Below are 21,298 nucleotides of genomic sequence, written 5' to 3'. Positions count from 1 at the left end.
TCATGTGCACAGGCCTACTATGAAAATCAATGTGTTCACGTACTTATTGAATCTTGCATGGTATCTTCAAAATGTTTTAACTAATTTTGATGATAATCATGAACAACTGTTCTGTTTTTGCTCATGATCTTTGCTAGCATGTTTACTCTTCATCGACATCGTTTGTGTGATTATTGGAATGTTAATAACGAAATGCGAGGACATCGTATTCAATCATGACATATTTTGGTATCCGTATGAGTACAATGTTTGATTTTGATTACCTATTATTGTTATCAATATCACGATACTATGATAAACATTATTTCTTTGTCATCATCTTTATTTATTTATTTATTCTTTTATTTATCTATTTATTACTTATTTATCTATCATGTCTTGTATTGCTTTTATTGACGTTATCATCATTATCATTACTATCATTCTCGTAATTTTACACACAAAAGAAATAGTCTCGTCCTAAACACATAGAGTAGAATCTACCATTTTTTATAGCGTTCTTGTCTTTGGTTGTGTTTGTATTAATTACAAGACATGAACAAATCTGTCTGGACAAGCGGAAGAAATGCTAAAGCAAAATGTGACCATAATTATCATCCCAAGTGACTCTATTCTCGCGACGCCAGACAACTGCATAATCAAAAAAAAAAAAAAAAAAAAATATATATATATATATGTTTATATTTATATCTATATATATTGTATAAATGTAAATATTCCCTTTCCATATATTGCGGTGCGAGTTGCAGAGTTACCGATTATACAGCCTAACATCATACACCACCATACAGCTGAATATGTGTATATATATATGTATATATATATATATATATATATATAATATATATACATATATAAATATATATATATATATAATATATATACATATATATATATATATATATATATATATAAGATATACATGTATGAATAAATATGTATATATTCACAAAATCTATCATGTGAAGATTACTCAGAATTTCTCTTTAAAGACATGATTTGCGCCCTTCTGTCTTATGACGACTGTCAGTGTGCCTGCATGTCGGACTGGTATCACAGCAAACGTACGGACTGTCAAAATGACTGTAGACACAGCTGCAGAATACAGCTGGCTTATGTGTATAGTGTAGAATATCTAATCGATCGAAATTAAATATTTCCTTCCCATACACTGCGGTGCGAGTTGCAGAGTTACCTAATACAACCTGTCACCTTCATTATTAACCACACTGGGTTTCTGTTCGTTCTTTCCTAAGAATATATTCAGCGTGGTATACCATTGCAGATGAAACAAAAACTCAGCATTTTTGCTTTAAAAAATAGTTACAAAATCTGAGTTATAATAGGAATAGAAACAGCCACTGTAAAAATTTGAATCCGTTCAATCGATGTTTTGTATTATTGAATACACAAATGCGAACAATCGTTATAACAAGAATGCTTCCAGACTAAACCGTCTACTGTGAAGGATTTATTGAGAAAAAACAAAACTGATTTAATATATGTATGCATTCAATGTGATATCTTGAACATTTTTACAATCACTGCTCCCAAAGGTAAACTGGAACTTTAACGTAAAATGCAAAATCTGGGATTGTTTTGATGTGGGTTTTTTTTCGACCTGAAGCAAAAAGATGTTATATGTTTTGAGAAACATAGGAATTGTGGTATAGCGATTTATTCTTCACAAATCAGAGTTCCTTCATTATAATAATGTTACTAATAATTGCATTTATATGGCGCTTTGTATACAGGTGTTTCTAAGCGCGTCAAATAGTCACTTGAAGAACTCCATAATGTTAGTATTCGAAACGATCACATGCACTTTCTATGTCGTCTTAGAGATGAATTTTGATGGAGTCGAAACATCTCCTATTTCATAGCCCCGTGTATATACTGCTGAAGTATACAAACAGTAAGTTGTAATTGTGGATGAACAGTATCAAATTCACGGGAAAGAATCAATAAGATTTAGTGCATATTTTGTCGTGATGACTTCCCCAATATGACCTTTTTCGAAGGTATACGATCTGATATATGCAGGGTTGCCTTAAAAAAGGGGAAATTAAAAAACCACACACACACGCACGCCAGTATAGAAAAAAAGGCAACCCACGTACTTTTGCATGTTCCAGTGAAACGCAACTGTGCTTCGGAAGGCTGAACTTGGGAAAGGAATCCACTGTCTCCCATAACTCATATAGGAAAATGTCACGCAGTCCACGAAAGAGAGAGAGAAAAAAACCCCAACAACTTAAAGACTTTAACTCGTAGACACATGAGAGGTAGTTGCAGTGTTGTCAATGGGTATCTGGATCATCAAAGGTTCATTTCTAGAAGTAAAAAAACAAAAAACTCATTGCAATAACCATGCTTTAGTCTCGAAAACAAAATACATTGATTTTTTTCTTTGGTCGTCAAACGCAAAAATTTAGTGATTTTCGAGTTTTTATTTTGATTTTGTTACCAGTCCTAAATAAAAGCGCTTCCAAAACCTCGGGACCGTGATTTTGCTGTTGTTATTGTTGTTGCAAGTGCCGTACGAGATTATCCTCACGATAATATATTTCAAGAAGATTCCATATGTTTCATATCTACGCTGTTTTGATGAGTGCAATAAGTATAAGCCCATGTTGGATATAGTGGCAGTTATGAATTACTTTTATACTGACTTTTGGTGTTTGAAGTGGATTAAAAAGCCACATCTTGCTTTCAGGCCATATAATAATCATTGCTATGCAGGAGCCAGCAAAAATGCAGGGACAGACCGAGAGGCTATCGCATTCAGCAGCGCAATAAAGTCGTTATACTGTAGCCAAAGATCATCATCTGGGGCTATAACCTTCTGTGATGGTTCCCTCACAGATTGATGCTTTTGTCCTATAATCTTTGAAAGGGATGGATCCAGGAATTCCGTAAAGGGAAGGCACCTTTGCAATATCAAAGAGGGGCCCATGTGCCCCCCCCCCCCATTTTTTCTTTTGATTTCGGTGCGCCCCCTCTGGATCCGCCACTGAATCCATGTAAACTACCTGACTGCTCCATGATTGCATGCCACTATGGCAGCAGTGGAACACAAACCAATGTGAGAATCAGTCGATCTGGTTTCAAACTCTGTACGTCACCAATTTCCGTTAATCTGGTATTCGATTCCTAGAGATATTTGTTCACGCAATAGCCTGTCCTCTTTTAAGAAATTTTTGAAAATATACCTTCTAGCAAATCACACATAGTCATAGTCAATTTATCATATCATTTGTCTTCTGTTTTTGTTTTGTTTTGTTATGTTATGTTTTGTTGTATTTGTTGGTTTTCCGTCCATGTCTACACTTGGTACCTTAAAAATCAATTATTCTGTGCATAATCGTAAGGGAACTTACTTCACAAGGCCTTTTTGGCTTTTCTCAAGTTCTCTTTTTTCATTTTCACTGTTATATTATGTAAATGATTGATTATCCTTTTGTGTATTGTAAAATCCAATACTGTTGTATTGTTTTATCCGAAAATGAGATGAATAAACGAATTGAATTGAATTGAATTGAATTGTTTAAACAAATACTAAAGGGGGACGCGCACCCGGTGCGCCCCCTCTGGATCCGCCACTGAATCCATGTAAACTACCTGACTGCTCCATGATTGCATGCCACTATGGCAGCAGTGGAACACAAACCAATGTGAGAATCAGTCGAAGTTCTGTTAATGTCGGCAACTATTCTAACATCGACTCATCGCAATTCTCCCAGCAGAATTGAACATAATGATAATGATAATAATAGTTGATATTTTTAGAGCGCCTTTTTTTCACTGGATACAAAGCGCTATGAGATGTCATAAGTATCCCTGGTCGTCATAGGAGTTAAAAGTTACTTATACCCAAATTACCAGGCAGCAACAGTAGAAGTCCAGTGCATACACAGGGATTTCAAAACAAGTATATTCGCGAAAATTATCGTAAAAATTACACTCAAGACACAACCGCATACACAAAGCACGGAATGTTATTGGGAGCAGGGAGGTGGAAAGAGAGCCTTTCTTACAGTCTGTACACTCCCTGGCCTGCTTCGACTGGGGACGTACAACAGAGATTCTCGCCCCCCGCGTGGATCATTGTTGAACATACCACATAGCTTCATCTGCATAACAATAACCCGATCGAGCGCTCCTGTTTCTTTCCTGCTTGGCTCTTTGCGTACAACGATCGGACAAGGCAAAAGGAAGGGAGAACATTATTGTATTCACGTCATAGGTGGACCATTTGGAAGAGGACGAGGTGCAAATAAAAGGGAGAACAAACACCAATGCACAAAACACCATTGAAGAAGGTTTGCGCGATACACAAAGCTGTAATGTGGACCAAGGAGTGGTACCAGAGGCATGACTAAATACCGCGCGCTTTGTGTCAAGGCTCTTCATGGGAGACAGCTCCCGCCTCCGACCCCCCGGCTCCGACCCCCCCCCCCCCCCCCCCCCCTTCCGGACATTATTTCAGCGTTTGAAACAACTAGACAAAATTGATGGAAATGCCTTGAAAGGTCAACTGTCAGTTCTCATTGTTTACGCTGACTGTTTGTAATAACGCAAGATATTAAACGTTGCATAGAGGTTACGTAATGGCTTCATGACGAAGATTTCCTTTCCCCGTCCTTACACTGCCACCCAATGGCGATCACAGGTCTGTAGGCATAGTGCACCACATTAGGGCCATCTCCACATTCATTCAAATGAAGATGTATATTACCAGTAGATAAAATAATGTGCTCATAAACATTTTTGATAAATCATAAGAAATGATTATTGAATTATGGGTGCATAAATGGCCATCTGAAAATACTTGAGACGTCGTCATAGAAAGTTTACGACAGCCACAAGACCACACTATTCCGTGATATTGACAACGCTTACGCAATAGAGTGCATGGATTGTTTCGTAATGCAACTCATAAATCTATATTTTCTTGGAAGCCTTTTCTTTACATGCATGGCTATCTAATGCATGAGACCATCAAGGGCAACACAGCACAAGGAAATGAGGAGATAAAAGTTGATTCTGTGCGTTGAGACCGTAGTCGATTGGAGGTGGCCACCTCCCTGATTGTATAAAGACTACCACGCAGTGCATTTCATGCGTGTGTTAGTGTTTGTTTGTGTGTGTTTGTCTGTCTGTCTGTGTGTACGTATGTCAACATCACATCCATAACCATGTACATTATGCAGACTTGTGACTATAGGAGCCCCATGCTTTTTTCATCGGTTTACCTAAAGGATAATAAGTGCGAGATTCTCACTTCCCGAACCACGCACGATCAATGATTGCGCCAGCACTGCTCTGTTGTGCGGTAACTTCCGGGAGTGTACCCTCGGCCAAATATACCTGAGTTTTTATTTGTCCTCAGCCGCCGGAGTTTCCAGTCATAACGCGTTCGCTGCGTGTTCCCAACATTCTCTGTCACTTCCCCTTCTATCTACTGCTTTTTAATAACAAATGACACCTCCTGTTTATTACCTTACCCCCCCCCCCCCCCCTCCCCGTCTTCTTGGAGCTAGTATTGCTAAATGCAACCATTGCGTGTCTGATCTGGTCTGATGGTGAAAATAACGCGAGACTATTGAGACAGCTATGTATCTTCACTTCGTATTTTGTGTGCTCGTGCTTCGCAAATTTCCTATAAATAAAGAAAAAAATTAACGCTCTTCGGGGTGGGGGGGGGGCGCATGTCATGAAGCCTTTTTTCAGATATTTTTCCTAACAAACAGTAAAGCTTACATCTGGTTGGCTTAGAGCGATTGCTTATGCCAGAAAAACAATCCGACAAAACGCTTCATAAAATTTTAACTTTCTGTAACCCCCTCCTCCCAGATAATATAAAGGGTTTCAACTATTTACTCTGTATATTTGGTTTTGTACTACTTTCATATTGATTATAATGACATTCATTAATATCAAGTACTTGTTTATTATCGACGCGTACATCCAGTTTCTCAACCATTCATTTCGCAGTCTGATTCATGTATATTAGGCGCAGGACTGTTCGTATAGATGTATGGAAAAATCATAAATAGAGAAGAGAATATTATACGAATTCCGTAAGAATTATGCTTATCAATTTTGTGGCACATCACGTATTAAAAAGTAAAGAGAAATAGAAGCTTTAGGACTGTGTATGTGGACTCTCACTCTCATTGATTGCCTCAAAAAGTGAGGAAAAATTGGGAATGTCTAAATATAGGTGTAATTTGTTATTCATCAAAACACCTCTCATGCCACGACGCCTTTAGACAAACGAACAATAATCGGTGTTAGCAGCTGTTCTAGTAGTATTCAATGCACTAAAAAAAAATATAAAAAAAGAGCGCGAATTAATTATAATTGTGTGGTTGGAATATACATGTCGCTTATGTACAATGCTTACACTATCTGCTCTGTATAAAATTTACAGATGTCCCATGCTGGGTGAAATAAAGGGAAAAGCTCATTATTGTTACCCTCTTTATCAACTTTTTTCGGAGTTGTGTGTGTGTGTGTGGGGGGGGGGTGGTGGTAGCATTTTTGCTTTGTCTTGTGTGCGTGTGTGTGTGTGTGCGTGTGCGCGCGCGTTGAAGGGGGGGGGGGGAGGAGGAGGTGTATTTTCCAGCTCAAGGCCTGATTCACTTTATCAGTTTACTGTAGCTCCCCGGAAGGTGTAAAGAAAGAGTCATTCTGAATGTACATTAAATTTCCTGCCTAAATGTAGATGATGTAATCTTCTTTTATATAAAACAGTCGCATCATTATCATGGTTGCCACTGAGCCAACCGGAACTGCATGTGATTTCAAAATCGGTAGAAGCATTTAGGTTCACTTATGACACGCTATAAAGATTATGTAATCTACCAATCTACACACACACACACACACACATATATATATATATATATATATATATATATATATATATATATATATATATGAAAATAAAAAGTAAGGTTCAGCTGTAAATTTACCTGAGAATCAAAAGGGAAAGTCCACCTATATGAAAGTACGCCATATAGAGGGTAAATGATATGACCGTCCACATTCTATTATATTTTTGTACATAGTTTTAAAGAGTTAGCTCTAAGCTTTAAAATGATATAGATATAGCTTGTTACATAGGACCATTTTCTATAACCCATTCAAAAAGTGATTGAAATAAGAGGGAGTTAGTGGTGCAGTTCAACAGAAAATGCATGGGTAAAGAGGATTTCAAGATTAGGGTCACTCAGGCGTGCTATGCAAAGTATCAATGGAAACAATCTTATATAATCTATTTTCCAGTGAAAGCGGGGTCTGTCCGAAAATTAAAAGAAAAAGTTATGGTCCAGAATCACTGCTAATATAAGCTCGATTTCGGTTTTTCTTGAAGTCGCTAATTTTCACCGTGTGGGTATAGAGAAATACTCTTCCAGGTAGGACAAATTTAAAACAATTAAGTCGTTCAACCCAAATGACATATTTTCGAATCCTACCAATCTGTGACTTTTAGTGAGTTTTGATCTGGGCTGTCTGAAATACTTATGATTTTGCACACTGATTGAACATTGCCATCTCGCATTTGTTCAAATCAACATGTTTTCCTTGTATTGCCGTCGTGTATATTTGTAAAATTCAACTAGAAAAAAAAATACACGCAAAAAAGGAGACAAACTTAATCACAAAGACAAAACACAACCACTAACAGTCTACATCTTTCCAATTACTTAAGTGCTCGTTTTCAATATCATATATTACATGTATAAGCAGAATCAAGGTTCATTGATGATGCGCATGAATGCGAGTTCGTGCACATGAATTAATCCTCTGTAACAGAAATGTTGCCGGGGCTTGTTTAAATCTGCCATCAACACATTGTATGTAAAACCGGGCAAGTGCCAAAAATGTGTCTCATCCATTCGCGTATAAAGATATTGATATTTTACAACTCCCGGAAGTTCATTGACCTCGCCAATGACCTTTGACCTTGCGATGATCTTCAGCTCCACAAGGGATATTTACCATCCAAGTTTGGTCACTAACAGATAGAGGGATCTTGAAGTTATGAGCCATAATCGAAGTGCACCGTAAAAAGCAACTTCGGGACCTAAAAGTTCGTTTGCCCCTGTCTGTGACCTTTGACCTTGCGATGATCTTCAACTCCCCAAGGGACATTTACCATCCAAGTTTGGTCACTAACAGATAGAGGGATCTTGAAGTTATGAGCCATAATCGAAGTGCACTGTAAAAAGTAACTTCGGGCCCTAAAAGTTCGTTTGCCCCTGTCTGTGACCTTTGACCTTGCGATGATCTTCAACTCCCCAAGGGACATTTACCATCCAAATTTGGTCACAAACAGATAGAGGGATCTTGAAGATATGAGCCATAATCGAAATGCGCCGTAAAAACTAACATCGGGCCCTAAAAGCTCGTTTGCCCATGACTGTGACCTTTGACCTTCTGATGACCTTCAACTCCCCAAGAGACATCTACCATCCAAGTTCGGTCACAAATGGACGAAGGGAACAAAAGTTATGAGCCATAATCGAAACGCCCTAAAAGCCGCAAAAACTTATTATTGGGCCCTAGGGAAAGTTTGTTGACCCCTGGCAAAGTTACCCCTTTGGCCTTATGGTGACCTTCAACTTTTCAAGGGACATCTATACCATTTTGGTCACAAACAGACATATGCATCAAAAGTTATGAGCCATAATCGAAACGCGCCGTAAAAACTTAACATTGGGCCCTAAAGTTCATTGACTCCTGCCTATGACCTTTGACCTTGAGGTGTACTTCATGTTTGGCAAAATGTATAACTTTGCATAGCCACTCTTCCCTCCAAGTTTGATCGAAATTGAAGTCCTCACTAGAGAGTTATTCAAGTTTTTGTAGCGTTACGGACGGATGACGGACGGAGGGACGGACGGCGGACGGACAGACGCCGCAGGTGATCCCTTAGTCCTCCCCGCACCTCCAGTGGGCTCGACAACAAACTGGATACAAGCGTTGCAATTCTAATGAATACATCAGGAACAGTTTATTGAAAAGCTCGTTATCACAACCATCATGCGTTATGAAAATATACAGAGACATAATCATATAGGGCCGTTAATACCTCACTATTAATGATAGATCTCCCCCCCTTTTTTTTTTTCTTTGTCGGGAGTCGTTCGTGACTTTTTTCTTCTCTCTCTTCACAGATTCAAGTTGTACTAAAATATTGAAGCATCACTCTCTCGCCTTTCACAGAATTTGACAAATATTAAATCATATATTGTGATGATAGGCAATTAGAGTCAGTGTAAAGTTTTTTGGTTTTTTTTTTAAGCTCCTTGAATCGTCTGCCGTTGTCTTTTCAAAATAGATTTGCCGCTTTGTAGTACTTTATAGATTGAAGAATAGCAATACTACGAAGTTCCGTAAAAAAAAAAATGCAGTAGGATATGTACAAGGCTGCAGGTATTATCCATCAAGGCTTTCCCCGGTATTCTGTACCACTGCCGCAGATCTCTATGGGAAACATGTTTGTTTGTTTGTTTGTTGTTGTTTTTGTGGTATGAAATAATGAAAAACACAATAATATTGATATAAAATGCTGATGACAAACGATTTAGTAATGCCCATGCAGTAAATTTTTACAGACATAATAACATTATGCATTTAATTCATACATTATGGTGTTTGCCTATATACTTTTGATATGCTGACAGTCACGGAAACGTCCATTCGATTATTACTCTTTAGTGGGAGGAAGGAAATGAACTATAGGCCTATACAAATAGGCCTATGTATATCGCTGTCACCCCCCCCCCCCCCCCCCCGAGAATTTTACTTCACAGCATCATCTGTGATAAAGTGCTTTTAATACCAGGTTATAGTGTCATGGCGACATCTAGGACCTATGTATACTTATGATTATAAATTATAAACATTGCGGTGTGTAATATACACCTATATAATTAATACTGTCATCATGTACTTCGTAGGTTTGTCAGCATCTGTGCACCTGTCGAGCAGCTCATTTCGTGTTGAGTGACAACCGACCATGTCTCAGTTATCAATTGTCAAACTGCTTCGAGGCGAAGTGGCGTATCCCCAGCAAGGAAACGGACCCGGCCTCGCACCACCGTCACGCCAGCCCTCGACCTCCTCGTCCACTGCCACTGAATCGACATCGGACAGGTCCATGATGTCGACCTCGTCGACGAGGTCTCGGTTACTCAATAGGGAGATCGCCTTTGCGACGATGCCATCGCCAACAGTGGACCTCAACAAGAAACGATTCCTGGGACAGTTGAACAAATTGAGAAATGTAAGTAAATAATTTGTACAATGTGGATTATTCAAGCTCCACACACAAATCTGATGTCAGTGTCTGTCTTGTGTGTGTGTGGGGGGGGGGGGGGGAGGGGGAGGGGGAGGCGTGGGGTGGGGGTACACCCTCCATCGTTCGGTCGCTCCGCTCCCTCGCACGTATCTTCAAAGTTCCACCCCTCCTTATGTGAAAACGGATCGACGCCCCTTTATTACATAGACCCATGAATCCGACTTCAGAACACTGTAACTTATGGCGGCCATAACTGGAGGCTTCCATATACTCTAAGTATACAAAAGCATTTTCTGTGGGTTATGCAATGAGCCAGATGCGTTGCTATGTCAGCGCATTTATCTTTTGTTAGGCATACTTGAAGCCCGTAGTTAGATAGCATTAAAAAAACAGTACCTAACCAAATTGGTTTATAGGCAGAAGTGAAAAGCAGCATTGAGTAGATATTCCGTCATGCATCACATTGGATGAAGAAAGCGACAATTCGTACAAGTAGGTATGCCACTCCACTGCATTCCAAACACCTTAAGTAAAATACCTGGAAAATAATATACAATTGATAGAGAGAACAGCAAAAACAACCCATTGTTCATTCGCACCTTGTGGGGCCCGTATGAGGGAAAATATTGCAAATCAACCACGTCTTCGATGGCTTAAATAGCTCGGATGCAGAGCCATATAGATACTTTTTATTTATAATCCCAAAGCAACTATACTGCAATGCAAAAGTTTCGAATTCTATAACACGCCTATGGCTAAAGAAAAACGACAACAACAACGACGAAAAAATAGACTATGAAACAAAAAGGAACGGTAATTTTTTTTCATTTACCGCCCATCAAGCAGTTTTTTCAATGGCGCTTGATTTTTGTATACATACACTTCTGAAAGAGCTGTGGCGTCATCACATCATGTAGGCATATACGAAACAGACGGTTGACGGGACCTGTCTACAGCTTGCCACAATCTTTTATGAAAATCATTTCTTTGAATACCAGAGCTCTGCCCCAGGTTTCGATAATAATTGTGATCTTCTTTCACGTATAACATCGATATGTCCCGTCAGAGGGTAAATTCCTATTTTTGTATAATATTTTATAGTATGACGAACTCATTAAGGTTGCATAATATTATTACATTGTATCATTTTGGTCTCACGCACCAACTAGCAAACACTTTAAATTAATCCTTTAATTACAGCATTGTATATCATGATGTTCCAGAACTCGGAGGTGTATGGGGAGACAGAAAAAGGGATGGGGAGGTGAAGATAATGAATACGTACAGTGGTTTATATCAGACAATAATTTTTTTTTTTTTTGGGGGGGGGGTGGGAGGGGGAATGGATCATCACGTGAAAACATTTGAAACTTTCTAATGGTTGCATACATAGAAACAAGCATCATAATCACTTCCCACACCCGTTGGCCCTCAACAACGCAACTGGCATGGGAATTATTGATGGGTAAAGCTATTGCCTCCCACCTTCAGTCTTTCTTTCGATTTTGAGTGCAGAACACCCTAGCTTTTCTGAAAACATCGGACACTTTCTGAGATTCCATGAAGTTTTAGCACAAGCTAAAATCGAATAAGACTATCCTGTGTGATGTCATTATATTTATATAATCGTGGTAGAAGTTAAATCGTTGTCATATCCTGAGAGACTCAAGTATTTGGTATTCCATCCCTGTAGAGCATCGACGTGAATGTTCAGATATGATTCAAGTGTCAAGATTTTGCATGATATGGAAGACTTTGATTCAGCTGTTCTCTTTGTCATCAATGATCATGTTACACGCGGTCGTAAGTTTGAGTTGTATAAAGGAAGGTGTCGAACTAGTAAAAGGTTAAAGTCTTTCAGTCAGAGAGTAGTAAATACTTGGAATAGCCTCTGTGCAGATGCTGTCGAGGCAACATCAGTGAATAGCGCTTTAAGTCCAAGCTAAATGATCACTCGAAGTAGAAGCATAACAAATTTAATCCAGATTGCATTAACTGATAATCCCTTGGCATCACATGGATCTCCTTAGGCTCAGGAATGAATTCTTTGAATGGCCCTCTACAAGTTTTCAACTTATGGGCGTCATCGTCAGGTAATTCAGGTCATAACAGGGTTCACTGACAACGCCAATATGAACTCATCAGAACATCCTGCTATTTAATATCGTGATCACAACGGTATCGTTGTCATCGCGTTTGTATACCCAAGGAGCTACAGGTCTCCATGGTATCCGTCAACGCGAAAAGACAATTATAGTTCTGGCGTGATGTCAGGAGTACGGTGTATTTTCATGTTGCGGTATTCAGGGGTCAATAACCAACTCACGAACCCTCGTGGTGTATAGATAAGAAGAGATTAGTTACTTCGGTCATTTAAAATACCATAATAACCATGTTTTATAGTGTGTTTCGCCAAGACAGTTAACTGTTTTGATAACAAAGGGTTAAAGAAGAGTATTTGCACTTCTCCGACGAGGATCGTAAATGGTATAGGCCTATTATAAACTTGAAAGTGGGTACGTTCAATTAAGGTTAATTGCAAAGTCGATTCTCAGATCAAAACTGGTAATCAACTGATTAAATTTATGAGGCTTACGGCTTTTGGCCATGACTCGGCTGTGAATAATTGCACGTTCCAGTTCCATAGTGTAAAGGATTAACGTGAAGATATCTCCGAAGGGACTGTCGCCTCAATGGCATTTATGAGAAAGAGCATAAAGGCATTTCGGTCAAAGGTGGGGGCGGGGGGGGGGGGGGGGGCAAAGAGTACCACATCAGGCCGCACACCTGCATGATCAAGCTTATATATTCAAACGGTAATGGTCCGTACTTGCTACAGTAGTGCGTTTTGGAATGTTGATTTTACCATTTCGCGTTATCGTCTCAGCGGCATACAATATCATAGAATTAAACCTTGCACGTTTTTAATCGTTTTTTTTTCTGATTAAATGATTCATTTTGTTAAAAACTGGGTAATACTGTGTATTATGTTGTGCATATACACAATATTTGTTTTCAGTCATGAAAACTAAGCATATATACTTAAATAGTCCGCTCACGCCAAACAAATATCAAATGTCAAGATGGACATGATGCGTAGGCGTAATCAGGGAACGGCATTACTACGTGATCCATGCAGCCTCGTGCATGGGCTAACATGCCACTTTAGTCTTGCTTATATACTGGTAAAATTACAGATTTGACGAACATCATACGATAGCGATTCATCCAAATACACTCTTATCCAATATGGAAGCGACAACACTACTATAGTAACAACATAAATCATGTATGGATGGTCAGTAGCAACTCAGAAATTAATGATCACATACAGTCTACAAGACATGCAAGACATTATTTTGTTCACGCATGATGTTAATGCAATGATCCAATGGGGTTTTCTGTAAGATGTGGGCAATGAGTTTCACACCCTGAAATTGTATTTGGATTGATTCATTAATATTAACGTAATATCGTTGCGGAGGGTACCATTGTAATTTTTTTCTTTTTTTTGGGGGGGGGGGGGTGGGGGCATGCGGTATATAACGTGGATGGTCCAATTCGCTTTGCGTGCCTTGACACTGATTGTGGCAAACCTATTTTTACTGTGTCTCAGGATACGAGTTCAGCATGTAGGGAAGTTTTAAAGGAAGAAAGAGTCATCTAGGATGTGAACATCTGGTATACTTGTGACCTGTATCACTCCTGTTTAATCAGGCATGTTTTTACTGCAGAAGACAGGCAATGGCAAAGCTGAGTATAGCCGAAAGGAAAGGGCAGCTGCGTAAAAAAACAACAACAAAACAAAACACTATAGCCCTTTTTACACTTGTGTTTCTTAACCCCGGATTTTCTCTGACCCAGGACTATCGTTAGTCCCGTACCAATTTTTTCAGCTTTTTACACTGGCCAATTAGTCCCGTATTATCTCTTGTCCGGGGCTAAGGAGAAAACTGGGGGGCGTTTCATCAACGAGTTCGTCGGAGTTTTCACCGACAAATTTGCTATCAGCCAATCAGACCAAGGATTTCATTAGCTTTTGACAGTTGTCAGTATAAATCCTTGCGTCTGATTGGCTGATAGCAAATTCATCGGTGAAAACTCCGACGAACTCGTTGATGAAACGCCCCCCTGATCTTTTTACATTCGTGTTTCTTAGCCCCGGACTTCCAAACCACATGAATATTCATGATTACGCTGTGCACTGTACACGTACACGCACGCACCGGCAGCACTTGATTACCTCGTTTCTGATTGGTCAGTAGGGGCCAGATAGTACCGGACTATCGGTGGGGCTAGCCCACTTTGGCAAAAACGAGTGTAAACAGAAAATGGGCTAAGGATAGTCCCGTACCAACGGTGGGGCTAAGCCCCCCCCCCCCCCCCCTTAGCCCCACCGTTGGTACGGGACTAAGCAAAAATTTACAAGTGTAAAAAGCCCTTATGGTTGCTATACTGTTTCACTCATCTGTAGTATAGTAAAATCATGTAAAATCATGTAACTGATTTTGGAGTGACCTCAGGGATCACTCGATTGACAAAAGTAGTGAAATGCACATTTTCACTCAAAATTCACTCTTTTCTGTTATTCACTCCTTCAAGAGTGAACATTTTCACTCGATACTCGATACGCATACTATAAAAGAAAGCGGGTTGAATTTTTATTCAGAAATTAATCAAGCCTTTTCTATGTGATTTTATGGTTTACATGTTTCAATGCGGATTAGATTTTACACATCGACGGGACGATATTAGTATACGCCACAGTAGGTAAACATGCAACTTCGGCAGACAGTATCTTATAGCTCTGTTCTCTGTTACCACATGTAAATTGTAATGTCAACCAAGAGCACCAGTAACCATGCCAGGGGGTACCTGTGTGGTATAAAAGACAACTTTTTGGGGAGGGGTGTATTTGAAGTCTATTTTCCAAAAATCAGAGTGAATGATTTTCATACTTTTGCCGAATTCGTAATTTTCAGGACTTTGTGAATAACTGGTGCTATTATGGGCTGAAATAATGACTGCGGAATTCAGAGCCCCCCCCCCCCAAAAAAAAAAAGAAACAAAAAGCGTAAGGTGATACGATCCACTCTCCTATGTGTCGGAGCTCCTTTACACAGAGAAGACACCAGTAAGCATCATGGTGTATCATAACATGATAACACTGAAGAAGGTGAAAGTTCAGGTATAATGCCGCGCATGCTTGCACTATAAAGGTAAATTTCGGTTGAGATGGAGGATTCAACTTTTGTGAGCAGACCCGTAACTTGCTAACTAGGATTTTTATGGGGGGGGGGGGGGGCGGTTGGTTCAAAATTGGAAATAGTGGACCTTTACTGTAGATATTATCTCGCTCAGTCACCATAAACGCCGACCAAGCGGGAATGAGAGGGATTTGTACGGATTTTTTTTTAAAATTTCATTTTGGTTGTTGTTGGTTTCTTCTGTCGTATTTGGAGCTTTGGGAAGAAGTTTTCACTTTTTTTTTTTTTGGTTCAAGCGGACCCTGCTCGCTATAGCGGGTTGGCCCCCGGGGGTTCGTTCAAACCCCTGAACCACACCCCCCCCCCCCCCCCTGGTTACGGGCCTGGTGAGGTAAGTAGAACTACTTATCATAAAAATTTAAGTAGGGCCTATACATATAACAAAAGAGGAACGGAAAGTTTATTGGATGAAAATCGGTTTTGAAATGGCTGAGATATCAAAAAAAAAAGTAAAAACAAAGTGCTCCTAAAAAAAGGTGAATTCCACCTTTTATTAGGATTCTTTGTTTTTGAATGTAGAGTATCTTAACTATTTCAAAACCAATTTTCATCTAGCATAGTTCGTGTAACATTTCATAAGAGCTTTCTCATTATAACCTCACAGGAAAAAGTTGGAAACCTGTATCCCGATGTCAGCCACCAAAAACTCGTATTTGAATTCACAGGGCTCACACCTGAAAAAAAAAATGGAATTTCCGTTTCCATTTCAATGACACTTTCACAAAATCGTTCCAAAGATACCCAAATAAATGAAGACAAAAAATAATTAAAAATCAATAATGCAGTTCGGCAAAAAACTGAATAGCTGCAGTTATTGAGTGCGAATTCCTCTACAAACTGCATTGATGTTAAGATGAAAGTTTTCTCATGGAATTTGAAGGGACTAGTAGTATTTCATTGGGTGCATGTACAGAAAATGTTCAGTACTCCAGTAGTTGATTGTTTTTAGTGGAAAAACAACTTGTAGTCTGGCTTTGCAGACCCTTGGACAGAGTTTGCATGAGCTGAAGAACCCGCCTTGGAAATTTTATGGATGAAAGGGTATATCTCACTTATCCAGGATAGTGAAGATGAAACACCTCATTTCTCCCAGCTATTTTACAAAATGTCTGAATTTTGATTTTTAACACACGCCTCTATGGGGAATTATTTACCCGTGGCCGTGTGAGCCCAAGCACGTTGAAACTCGTAGCATGGAGCTACTCGTAGCTCTATGCTCGTAGTCATTATTCTCGTTTGCTGCGCGCGCGGGAGCAGCTGCGAGCGAGCGATCGCGAGCGTAGGTGGCCTTCCAATCCTGATCCATGATCCACCAATCCAAGTTGCTCGCCACCATGTCATGGGTAGAATTTACACACACACACACACACACACACACACGAATAGAAATTGTACATGCGCATGCAGCGTCATTGTGTGCGCGCGCACCTGAAAGACACTTACACACACACACACACACACACACACACACACACACACTCATGCTCCCTTATCCACCAACCACGCAGACCCACACTTCAGTACTCAGCCAGTGATGCGTTTATTACACTGTAGAGGTACTCTCTCCGCTCCGTCGCGTCGCCCGTGGATTACGTCGAGTCCTCCCATACCCAGCCATAAGGACACATACATATCCACCAGCACCACACACGACACAATCACACACACTTCTTGTCGAATGTCGGCACATCAGCATCTCATTTTCAGTCAGGCCACAGCTTAGAAAGCTGCTTGTACATCAGCTAGACCACTATACCACAACGTTTACATTCTATCGAATTCTAGTGTCGATGTATTACTGTTACCTTGCCTTGCTTGTGAATTTAACAGTGGATTCTTTCGTAAATCGTTTCGAGAGCCTGTCTCGCAACTCAATTCTTACGCCGCCGATCATTGGGTGTGTGGCAGAATTCTGCTTGAGCCCCCAAAACGCCGCCACGCGAGCTGAGTGATTCATTCATTCAGTGTATTGAATATTGCATGCGTTTCACTATTTGAGAGAGACAAGTCGCCAAGATGAGTTACGACCACGTGGTAAGTGTAATTTTCTCGACACGCGATTTTAACGGATTTTCTCTGTGTCTCGTTGTAAGTGAATTGTTAGCATCTAAATGATATCCCGATGTTTAATGTATTTGGTTCAATTGTTTTTTTTTTTTCACTTTTCAAGCATTCGCACGCGCACGAACATCTGAACATTGAACTAGCGTTACTGAGTAGTCAGTTACCTGATCAGATTCTAGATTTCTACCAACGATTCAGAGATCAGACTACACAGCACAGTTAGCAATGGTTAGGTCAGATCTATGTATTTTACTTCCGTTTTGTAAGTTTGTTAGGAATTGTTAGTGTTTGTTGATGTATAAATTACTGCAGTTTGAGGGGCGGGGAATAAAAAAATTATAAAATGGATAACGTAGAATATCAGAATCTAAATGCCGTGCACAAGTGATGATGATCACATGATTGCAATTTGTGATGGACATGGAAAGTAAATCCTTTTTTCTGATTTGTGACACTGGTCAATTCAAGGCAGCGGCTTGTGTGTGGTGATGTGGCTAGTAGTGACAATAAATTGTAGCGTTATTGTTGTACACTTGCATTTCGTTGGGAATATCAAAAGCAAAAAAATGGGCGGGTTTGGCCTAAATTTACATTAAAAACAAAAAATATAGAAGCAGAGTCATTGACATTGTTGTCTATGTGTCCGAGTCCCCCCCCCCCCCCCACTAATTTGCACAAAACAAATAAATTACTATAGTATAGTATAGAGCCTCAAAAGGAAGTCTTCCTATAAATGGCATAACCTTTATTTAGTTTATTATTTAGTTTTAAAAAAAGAGTGGGGGACATACTGACTTAAGGAACTCTTTCCCTATTCGCTATCGTACTCATGGGGGTTTGCAATATTTTCGTTTCCCATGAACATTGACAAGATAGAGGTACACATGTGATGTCCGATGATGGGTCTAACATGGGCACCCCCTCCATACTGCTGGTAAAAGTTTGGGTGTTGCCGCTCGACGTCGACACCGTTTAAAATGTTAGCAGATAGAAACAGGCTTATAAACAGCGTACTGCGTAGAGTTTTTAATATTTGGTTGAAATGACGAAAAGGCGGTGCGAGCGCCGGTGTTGTTACGAATCCGTGATGGAAATTTCCACGACGCTCCGTGTGCGGTATGTACCGGTACGATGCGGGTGTTGTGAATCGAGGCGCTCTTCGAAGCGAGGCCATGTCATTCGCCCGAGTCTAGTTTCATTCAATTCAAGAAGTGGCAGCATGCGGAATGCTATTCATCGCACCGAGGCCGAGGTTACTTCTTCACAAAGGATAAAGTATTCGCTGGATTCCTTTTTTTTTTTGCGTTGATAACTGTGCTACATTGTACGCAGAGATGATGAGAACAGTGGATGGCAAGGAAGCAAAATACTTAATAAATCCGCCAGACGCCAGCGTCAGTGTAATGTGAAAGAAACTGTTGACACGGTCTGTGGTTGCTTTTGTTGTTGTATACGGTACAACTTTTGTACTCTGTACTAGTATTTTTGTAGAATCATACCAATCTTCGTTTACAGAGCAGCTACCAAGCTTATTTAAACATACAGAGAGTGCGTATTTTGATGGCGATCTAAAAAGTGAAAGTAAATTATATCTACCTACCGGTGCGGTGTAGATGTCGGGCGCTGAGCACTGCCTTTCATCTTCAAATTTATTTGATGCGAATACTCTGTGGATAGATGCACTGATTTTTAAAACACATTCACTTAAGGACTGTGTTTAGTAGGTATAGTAAATGACCAAGAAAAAGTATGACAAAGACACGACGCTTGTGCTTTCTTTACCCCCCCCCCCCCCCCCCCCCCCCCGGTCGGTGCCCTGCAGCTCCGGGCGCGGACCTCTTGGTAGAAAAATGGAAGTGGATTGTTCGTAAAAAAAAATATCTATAGAATGGTTGCATTCACGGAACAAGTGTAGTAGTGTAGTAGACCCTCCCGTGTCTGACATACCATGGAGCTACTGTACTTTCAACCGAAACCGAGGCTGGTTCTAGTATGACATTTGCTCCTGGGACAATAAATTGCTCCTACTACTAGTCCTATGAGCATGTGCACGCTATTAAAGACAAACATACACTACTTTTTAGTACCCAAACCCTAACCCCAATGCTCACATCAAACTACAGTTGCAAACCTATTCCCGAAACTCCTTTGAGAATTTCCATATGATCGGATGTCACCACCACCGAGGTTTTTAACTCGTCTTATCATCAGTGAACAACATTGACCCCGGCATCGCGAAATACCAGACACCCATGTTATTGTTTTCACGTGATGGGTAGGGAGGGATGATTGTAAATAGGAAGGTGGAAAGAGACCTCTACGGAATGGTGTAGTTAAAAATGTATATGCCCAGTCTTATGATAAATCGTAAAGGGATATATAAACCTACAGGAACTGTACAGTTCAGAGCAATCAATCGCAGATTCCCTGCCTCTGGTTTGAGAAGATGACATTGAGGATTGACAGGGCTTTACTTTTGCACAACACATTTTGTACACCGAGTTCCTTGTCAAGAAAGAAGGCGGGAAAACCCCTTGAAGTTGAACCAGGCAGCTTTCAGTGAGGAGAGCTGAAATACCGAAACGGTGTGACAAAAGCTGAATCTACTGTACTTTCCACTCGTATTAAGGTCCAGTAAATTTTGATTGAAGGTTCGAATCATTTCTTTATTCAACGAAATGGTCAAAATACACAGCCAGGTCTATTATCCACAAAGATGATTGCAGGGACACATCGAAAGTTACAAATCACAGTTATCTTTGAACATGATAGGCCCTATTGATAGATGACACCCATGAAATGGCAAGACTTCCATATGTACCCCCCGCTATGCATCATGTATAAGTAATAATCGCTAACATGAATAAGTTTAGGTGGCTTTGGGATTGGGATTAGGGTTAGGGTTAGAGTTAGGGTAACATTGATCTCGGTGTCCTAGGGAAATGCGGACTTCAGAGGAAGCTCATACAATGTAGATCTAGGTGTATAATAGTGGGGGTACATATGGAAGTCTTTCCCATGAAATCATGCGCCGATATCAACAACACTAACAAACATTACAGCAGTTATTCCTATTTACCAATCTTTTTCTTGATAAAATTGTTTTCGGGGGAAAGTATTTAAAACATCCGAATTTTGTATGCAGACTTGTCTTCTGCCCAAATTTTATGTTTGGTCCACGTAGGCCTAGTTTCAAATTCAATGACATCGAAAGTGCGCGTTTAATTATGATTTTATGATACATGTATTGCATTGGTTACTAGTGCAAATGCACTGTGCCTCTTTCCCTCAGCCAACTCCGGCACGATCGAGTGAGTATTGAAACAGAACAAAAAATAAAGTTAGGAAGTAGCACCGGTATTTCATATACATACCTGGCACAAAGCGTTTTCCTGCTCCTAAGTCGATGGAATGTGGAGTCTCATTTCGGAATTCGCCACCTTCTTTGTGCGATATCTGCGATTAATAGCATTAGCTACAGCTGCATACAGTAGTTTTGTCAATCATAATCAGGCATCTGTCGTTTGCACAAAGCCTTAATTAGGGTTCGTTAGTTACATTCGTATCCCATTTCTGCGTTTTGTTGCATGCGCCAGTTACCATTTTCCTGCTCAGAACAGCATGCACACTGCTTAAACTTTGTCCACCCCTC

At 40.0% G+C, this 21,298-nt stretch overlaps 1 protein-coding gene across 1 annotated transcript in view; it reads left to right on the top strand.

The window, feature by feature from the left end:
- The first annotated feature begins 17,222 nt into the window (after positions 1-17,222).
- The window catches only part of LOC139731479 (sodium- and chloride-dependent glycine transporter 1-like), a 51,122-nt gene continuing 47,046 nt past the window's right edge, over positions 17,223-21,298 (top strand). Inside the window, exon 1 of the mRNA XM_071642363.1 lies at positions 17,223-17,616. Within this exon, the coding sequence (XP_071498464.1) occupies positions 17,599-17,616 (18 nt within the window). The 5' untranslated portion in view covers positions 17,223-17,598. The remainder of the gene's footprint in view (positions 17,617-21,298) is intronic.

Source organism: Diadema antillarum, unplaced genomic scaffold (assembly GCF_040938485.1).
Source record: "Diadema antillarum isolate AM-2024a unplaced genomic scaffold, OU_Dant_1.0 seq00000375_RagTag, whole genome shotgun sequence".
In the NCBI taxonomy this organism is placed as follows: Eukaryota; Metazoa; Echinodermata; class Echinoidea; order Diadematoida; family Diadematidae; genus Diadema; species Diadema antillarum.
This window is presented reverse-complemented; position numbering and strand designations above follow the sequence as displayed.